At 34.3% G+C, this 8,382-nt stretch overlaps 1 protein-coding gene across 1 annotated transcript; it reads right to left on the bottom strand.

Moving 5' to 3' along the window:
• Window positions 1–274: 274 nt before the first annotated feature.
• Window positions 275–1,943, bottom strand: LOC107904447 (E3 ubiquitin-protein ligase PUB24). The gene has a single exon (XM_016830837.2). It carries the CDS (start codon window positions 1,743–1,745, stop codon window positions 528–530), a length of 1,218 nt encoding a protein of 405 aa, XP_016686326.2. The 5' UTR covers window positions 1,746–1,943; the 3' UTR covers window positions 275–527.
• Between the last annotated feature and the right edge of the window lie 6,439 nt (window positions 1,944–8,382).

Raw genomic sequence — 8,382 nt, 5'->3', positions numbered from 1 at the left:
ACCCGTAGAATCTGAAAGCTCAAATTTGAGAAAATACCCAAATTCAAGCTATTTTCCTATTTACTGCATTCATTAAAATAATTCAATGTCTGTTAAAATAGGGACTAATTTAATATAATTATAAAACAAGGAAATGACAAACACCCAATTTTGCCCTGCACCACTCCAACTTGAACAACACCACGTTTTATTTGTTTTCCTTTCCAAGTAATTTTCCAGAAATTAGCCTTTGATTGCGGAAACTCACTTTTTACCTTCTTCTACTCCCCCGTGTGCTTCACGTGGTCTTTTAAAAAAAAAAAAAGCACTCTCCGTTGTTCATCTTTTAAATTATTACAACAATAAAGGTCCATGAGTAAACATATATAGAATTGATATTTTCCAAGGCAACTATTCTCACCAAAACACAACCAAATATCATAAATTTTCTTATACACATTTAGAAGGCAATGGTATTTGATTATTCATCACTCTTATCATAATCTTTCAACTTAAAACTGAACTACTTTATAAATTTGTGACCGGGGTTACCTTTGGTACCTGGTTAACAGATAAACAGCAATACAGGGAGAACCATTCCATAAGTTGGAGTGTAATCTAAGGATTCCCCTGGCTTTCTCTTTGACATATGCGGCACAATCTGCTTGCATTACCATGCAAAGCTTTGTTACTGCCCCAACCTTCAACATCTCTACAAGTACATGTTTTGTTGCAGCATATTTGGAGATTGATTTAAGTATTTGAACAGCTCGATCATCTGTCGCCGGAGAGACTTTTAGGATCCTTTTAGCCACCATGGCTATGCTCCCGGCGTGGCCTAGAAATTGAGCTCTTCCATCGGCACATGAACAGAGATGTGCCAAGAGATTGATGATCAGTTCCGTCACATGCTTTTCGGGTTTCTCCAGCTCAAATTCGATGAGCTCGAAAATCGCATTGGCGTCCATCATTTTGGATTTGTTTCTTCCCCATTGACATGTTTGGATCAAGATGTGCAAGGCGGATTTGGTAGCTTGTTGAGAGGTTTTGGATTTCAGTACCCTTAACATTTGTTTGAAGAATTCGGGTTTCAACTTCTCCAACAACCTTGAATTAGTGACTTCAATCACCCTTTTCAAGATTACCATTACATGAGTCGTGATAATAACAGGATTCTCGGTCTCACACAAAAGAATCCATGTCAAACAGTCTATGAAATCGCAATTTTGATTTACAAGAGCCTTGATTTCACTACTTGGTGTCCAAATAAGATGCAGAATCCTCAAAGCTTGTTCAAGACAGCTAATTTTACCTTGTCTGTGACATGTGATTAATAACAAAATCACAGCCTTCGGGACACCTGCTTCCTCCAGACATTTCCGCTTCCTCTCATTGTCCTCCGCAAGGACTTCCATTTTCTTCAAAGCGTTCATATACAAACTAGGGACCCCAAAGTCACGAATGAGTTTAACAACACGGCTCTTGCTGACGGGAGTTTTGGGTGTGGGAATTAAATCCATGCCATTACTTGCATTTGCTGCAGACCATGCCTGAATCAGCCGCCACAGCGTGTGGTTGGGTGTTAAATCAGAATCCGATGGCAAAGCCTGCTTGGTAACGGGGCAGGTCGTGTGCTTTGAAGTCTTCAACCATTGCTCTATGCTTTCCCTGTCGTACGTGATGCCTGTAACCGCTGTAACAGGGTCCTTCATGATTTGCAGTGATATTGGACAGATGAAATATTGAGGTATTTCTATTTCATCCATTGATTAGCTCAAATTCTAAGATGCTGAAAATTGCCGAGTTTGCTTAAGAAACACAGAGATGTATACAAAACTGATTAGTCAGGCCAAAATGATATGAAAAAGAGACTTACATATGTACATATTTAATTGCGATGGATTGGAAGACTAAAACATTTAGACAAATAATTTATAAGCGAAGGAGAATTCCAAGTATCTTAAATGTGTTCTAATTTATGTACTTGGGTTTAATTAATGTAGCATGCAACAAAGTTTAGAATTTCAATTCTAATATTTTACTAAAAAGAACATATGTTTTGTTACACGTATAGTATTTACAACCCTAAAAAACCAAAACTAATGTTTTATCTATATTCAGCTGGTTCTACTATTTTCTTGTTTTACCAGTCATAGATTCGCGTGTGAGGGCTTCAATGGTCAAAACAAGAGAAACAATACAAATCACATTGGTTAGAAGTTTCTTGGGGCTGGTAATTGACCACCACCAGTTGGCAATGGTTGATTGGTCAGGCTGTATGGTTCACGCCAAGAAAAGGAAATGGTGGTCCTGGCCTGCCCCATAAAGACTCCTAGATGTCGGGTGTATGAGTAGTAAACTATGGATTATTTTGCTTTACAAAATTCAATTCAAAGTAGGTAAGATCAGGGCAAAATTTGTAGGCGGCACAACTTGGGGCAATGGGACTTTTGAGGAAAAAGCGAAAATGCCAAACCAAAACCATATATAATGTCTTGATAATGTAATTAGATAATGAAAAAAAAGTAATCAGGTCATATATCATTTTATTAAAAAATTAAAAGAATATAAAAATAAATAATTTTTTAAATGGAATAACGTTATTTGATTCATTTATATAAACATATATTATTAATACATAAAATGTAAATTAATATTTTTTTTATAAAATAAGTAAGGATACTCTTAAGTATTAGACTCCCATAACATCATTAGTGACCTTATTCCACACACCAAGGAGGGCCTATCAAAGATTTGCAGTGTGATACTCTTAGTTTTTGAACATTATAAGAACCTCGATTTGCTCTCTGTCTAATTCGATGTTCAGACAAATGGTTAGACATGTGTTCAAACAATAGCTACTCAAACAGATGTTTGAACACAAGTTCGAACAAAACACCAGTATTAATTAAATAAGAGAAGGGGAGAAATAAATACAAGAGATTTGTTAATGCAATCCAGATTCACAAACCTACTCTACATAGCCTTGCTTACTGAATGATTCTTATTCAACAATCTTCCGGATCACGTGTTGGTTAAAGCCCAATCTACCATTATACAAAGAAGTAATTGCAGCCCCAACAATGAACCCAATTATTACAAATCACTCAACCCAAATGACCTTACAATACCACTAGTAAAACTATCCAATAAAAAGCTTAACACAAGAGTGCAAAAATACCAAGTAAATGATACACAAATAGCTAGCCAAAAGCACCAAAAAAAGGCACTCCCATATGTGCAGCACAACAACCACCAAATTGCTCGCCAAAATCTATATTTTCGCCAAGTAGTTTTGATAAGATAAAACCCTTAATTATAATCTAAATATCTATTTCCAATAATTATCGCAAAATAAATCCTTATCAACCAAGTAAAAACAATAGATAAATTACCAAATAAATAACTTCAAGAATAACTGTAAGTCTTATGGGATAAGATCTCATAGTCCCTTCAATCATCCAAATTTGACCACTATTGTTTGGGATGAAATAAAACACATTCAGGGACTCATTTGCTTATGGAGAAAACACTTGTGAAGGCCCAAGTAAAAAAGCCAACATTTCACATAAGTTGTTCCAAGGTCTTGTCTAAACAGTTGCTTAAACAATTGTTTAAACATGCAGTGTTCAAACAAGTGTTTGAAAAAGAGTCAATTTAGTCATGGACAACCTTGGTCCTAACAATCTCCCTTTTTGGCTTTTTGACAAAACATAAGCAAATGATTAGAACTCCCCTTATATTATCATACCATATAAACATATGAGATACCAAAAACAAATCAACATAACTCATAACAAATGACGTCCAATACACCAACATTGCTCATACAAGAGCATAAATTAAATTTCCCCCTTAAAAAATGACACTATAATAGCAAAATCATAAAAGCCAACAACAAGGATAAACTAACAAGCTCTCCTTAAAAAAATACAACAACATTAGCAAAAATCAACAACAACCAAACCATCAACTTGTCTCCCTCTTTTTGTCAAAAGGCTAAAAGAACCTCCTATTAGTTATGTTCTATTCCATTCTTTGTTCAAACATGAGTTTAAACATCTATGTTTGTTTCAGTTCAACATTTTCTTTCAAAAATTAATGAACATCAACCCAGCTTTCAAATGAAGATAAATTCATCTACATATACTTCCAATCACTAAAAATGAATGCTTGCTAAAAAATTAGCCACCAAGTTAAATAATCTCAAATGTATGAACCATAGACAGCATAAACATGAATCATACCTTACTAAAATCAACGAACTTTCTCCCTCTTACTCTATACTCCTCTTGTTTGTTTTGCCTTAAGTTTATTTAAAAGGATAAGATGATACCTTTTCAATAACAAGGGTTGTAGCTTGTGGAATAATAAGTACCTCTTTCCACGAAATGGAGTATGTTTGACCTTCAAAATATCCTCAATATGGTTAACGTAAATCACAACCTCGTGCTTCACTTGAACATTAATAACTTGATGATATTTAAAGCTCAAATGTAGACTTTACACCAAATTGTCTTATTCTTCTGCCTATCTTAACGATTGTTTGAACAATTATTGCACTCGATTTAACTTTCCAAAAACCATTTTGGAACTTGAAACAATAAGGCCTAATATGGCCAACCTTTCCATAGTAATGACAAATCATTCTCTTTGTTTTATTCTTCCCTTTCGTTTTGTTGTAAACAAGTCGTTGTTTAAGTGATGTTCTATTCAGTGTTGTAACATTAGATTAAAAAATCATTGTTTTTCTCTATTTTTGATCTTTCATTAGCTTGTAACAATGAAAATTAATATGTCCGGCCTTTCCACAATAGAAACAAATATATCTCTATTTTTCTTTCACATGTCTCAAAAGAAGAAGTAGCAACCGTCTTTTAGATTTAACAAAATTCGTAGGAGATATAGGTTCTTTTACTATGTTCATCATGACCAAGTTTAGATCGCACAATAACAAATGACTAATCACTTTCTTTAATAGTTTCGTCAAGCATCTCATTAGCCTTTTTGAGATCAACATTTATATAATCCTTTTCTTGCACTTTCATTTTGAACTTTTCATTCTCATCCTTCAAGATGCACACTTCCTCTCAAATTATCATTCATCAAACACACAATTTCCAACTTTTTAATCATTTGGAAATATGCATTTTCAAGAGTACCAATGTCACAGTCAGATTCTTTAGAAGTTTCACACGCTGTCTAAAAAAGTGTTTGAACAAGTTGGAAAAGCTACATAGTTTCCCAAATCTTCATCCATATTAGAACTGTTCTCTCCATCACTCCGAGTGACAGCAATAGACTTCTTCTTCTTCTTGGTATTGGCATATTCATATTGGATATGACCATAACCTTTGCATTTGAAACAATTGTACTGGTGGTCGGGAATGAAAAGAGAAATCGTTGAATACATGACAAAATGTCTAGTATGTCTGCAGGTCAAAGCAGAAAAAGAAAAATGAGAGTGACCTTTGTCACTGAAAAAGAAAAATGCAATCTGGGTAATATTTGACAGATTAACCAAATTGGCTCACTGGATTCCTATTAGAACAAATTACTCACTTGAGAAGTTGGTTGAAATTTGCATTTATGTGATTTTCAGATTACACAGTGTGCCACTGTCTATTATTTCAGATCGAGATCCAAGATTTACTTTCAAATTTTGGGGTAAGTTACATGAAGCCTTAGGCACAAAACTGAATTTTAGTATAACATACCATCCTTAAACTGACGGACAACCAAAGCGAGTGATTCAGATACTAAAAAATATGTTATGTTGTGTGATTGAGTTTGAAGGCAGTTGAAAAAGATTTCTATCATAAGCTAAATTTGCGTATAAGAAAAACTATCAATTGAGCATTAAAATGAACATCATGAAGCTTTATACGGTTGTAAATACAGAACTCCTCTGTGCTGGTCAAAGTTAAATGAAAGAAAGCTGGTAAGAACCGATTTGATACGAGAAACAAAAGAAAAAGTCTGAATTATTCAAGATTGTTTAAAAGTTGCATTTGATAAACATAAATCTTCTGTAGACTTGAAAAAAAAAGACATTGAATCTCAAATTGGTGATAAGGTATTCCTATAAGTTTTACCCTAGAAGAAATTTCTGCGTTTTGGCACAAAAGGGAAGCTCAATTTGAGATTTATAGGGCTGTATGAGATTCTCAAAAGAATTGGACCTATAGCTTATCGTTTAGCACTGCCTTCAAAACTTGAAAAGATTCACAATGTCTTTCATGTGTCAATGCTACGATGATATAGATCAGACCTTTTTCAGATGATTTCTCTTGACGAAATATAGTTACGGCCTAATTTGACGTATAATGAAGAACTGGTAAAGATGTTGGCTCAGGAAGTTAAAGAACAGAGAAATAAATGAGTGACATTAGAAAAATTAATATGGCACCCACACGGTATGAAAGAGATTGCTTGAGAGCCAGAAGAGACTTGAAGAATCCTAATACCCACATATTTTCTTAGGTAAATTTTGAGTACAAAATTTCTTAAGGGAAGAGAGAGTTGTAACAACTTGATTTTTAATGGTGTTAAAAATGACAATTTCTGAACCCCAGTTCCGTAGTTCAAGTAATATTTACGAGACTAGTATAGAAATATATATAAGTTTGATCTAGAAATTTTGTCGAAATGATAGTTAATTAAGGTACAATGACTAAGTTGTCAAATTACTATAGATTTTTTTAAATAACTAAAGGATCAAAAGAGCATTTGAACCATGAAATTGATGTAAAATTTCTATAATAATAGATAATAGAGGTTCATAGAAGGAAGTGATTGAGATTGATTTCGAAACTAAAGCTCAAAATTGAAATTTATGGTTGTTTCTATTTTAGGGACTAAATTAAATAAAATGAAAAAAATTAAGGGTATTCAAAAAATAAAATTAAAGTGGTTCATGCATAGTATGGGATGATATAAAAGTGTTTGATATTGATAGATTGAATTGAATAATTGTATAGATCGAGAATTGAACTAAACTAGAAATAATCGAGGAAAGGCCAAAATTATCGATTAGTCCTTGCAAATTCAACTTGTTTGATGATTTGACTAGGTAAGTTCATATGGTATGATTATGTTTAAATTGTTGTGTATTTGAACTATGAATGTGTATGTTGAGTTGAAATTTGGTTTATTTGCAATTTGATACAAAATGTGAGATTTGGACTAAACCATAACAAAAATATTTATATATGTAAGTGTTGAAAATGCCCAGGTGAATTTAGTAAAGGTTTTGTGCATGCTTGTACAAATTGACTACCGATGATTATCGAGATCCAGCATTTGTTGCGGATTCAAAGATACATGTGACACAGGTTTAGCTTGGACTGGTAACCTGAAGTTCTTTTAAAGGTTTAGCCTGGACTGGTAACCTTATATGTATATTTTCATCATGCCAAACAATAAAATGTGTCATTAAATGTATAGCCTGGACTGGTAACTTGATGTCAATTTAAAGGTTTAGCCTGGACGGGTAACCTGACATGTTTATATTGATCTGCCGTAATTTAATACGCCAAACTAGGCTCTCTATTACACTTAAAAGCTTATTCTTAAGCAATTTAGGTGTCTTTTATTTACTTTTGTCGATTTTTAGCTTTTGTTGTTAATAAATTGTTTTTGTGAGTTTTATACACTTTTGAGACCCAAATTGGCCAAACGTGCCATGGGAAACCTAACAATGTGCTGGAGTGGTGTAAGGAGTTGATAATGAGTCGAACTTGAAGAAAACATCACTTAGATGGGGGGTAGCACAATATTGTAGCATGGAAGTCGTGATAACCTTGACAGTACTAAAGTGAGAAAAATTGAGGCCAACTACAGTGATATTACGATACCAATACCCTCAGGCCTCCCAAGTTCAAGACTATTTTGGGTATCATTGTCACACCCTATTCTTTTTTAACTTAGAAATTTGGAACAGCTAGGGGTTAAATTGAAATAGGCTGTAAGCTGGCAGTCTCTACTGAACAATTAGAGAAATATAAAGGCAGGTTTGGACATAGATGAGTTCCAAATCTAGTTCGGTCAGATTAGAACCAGCTGGTCCCTTAGTGGGGGACAAAATGATTGTCAATGAATGGTTTCTAAATGGTTGAAGACCGCGTGGGAAGGACTATAAATAGTTGGGTAATGACTTCTTGGAGAGACTTACATCATGTTTGGTTGGGTGTAATGGATTAGCCATTACACCCCTAATCCGTGGCCCCACCGATTACCCTGTTTGGTTGGCTGTATTGCCCTAATACGAGCCTATTACACTGCAGACGGATTCCCCATTTTCCCTTATGCAGCGCCGATTTGCAAATCCCTTCCAAAAGAAAGGATTACCTAATCGGTCCTCTTTTACCCGCCCAAGCCTCTCCCAAGCAGTCATCACTGAAA

The sequence above is a fragment of the Gossypium hirsutum genome, chromosome D07 (genome assembly GCF_007990345.1).
Source record: "Gossypium hirsutum isolate 1008001.06 chromosome D07, Gossypium_hirsutum_v2.1, whole genome shotgun sequence".
Lineage (NCBI taxonomy): Eukaryota > Viridiplantae > Streptophyta > Magnoliopsida > Malvales > Malvaceae > Gossypium > Gossypium hirsutum.
Note: the sequence above shows the minus strand (reverse complement) of the source record. Positions and strands in the feature narration are given on the sequence as shown.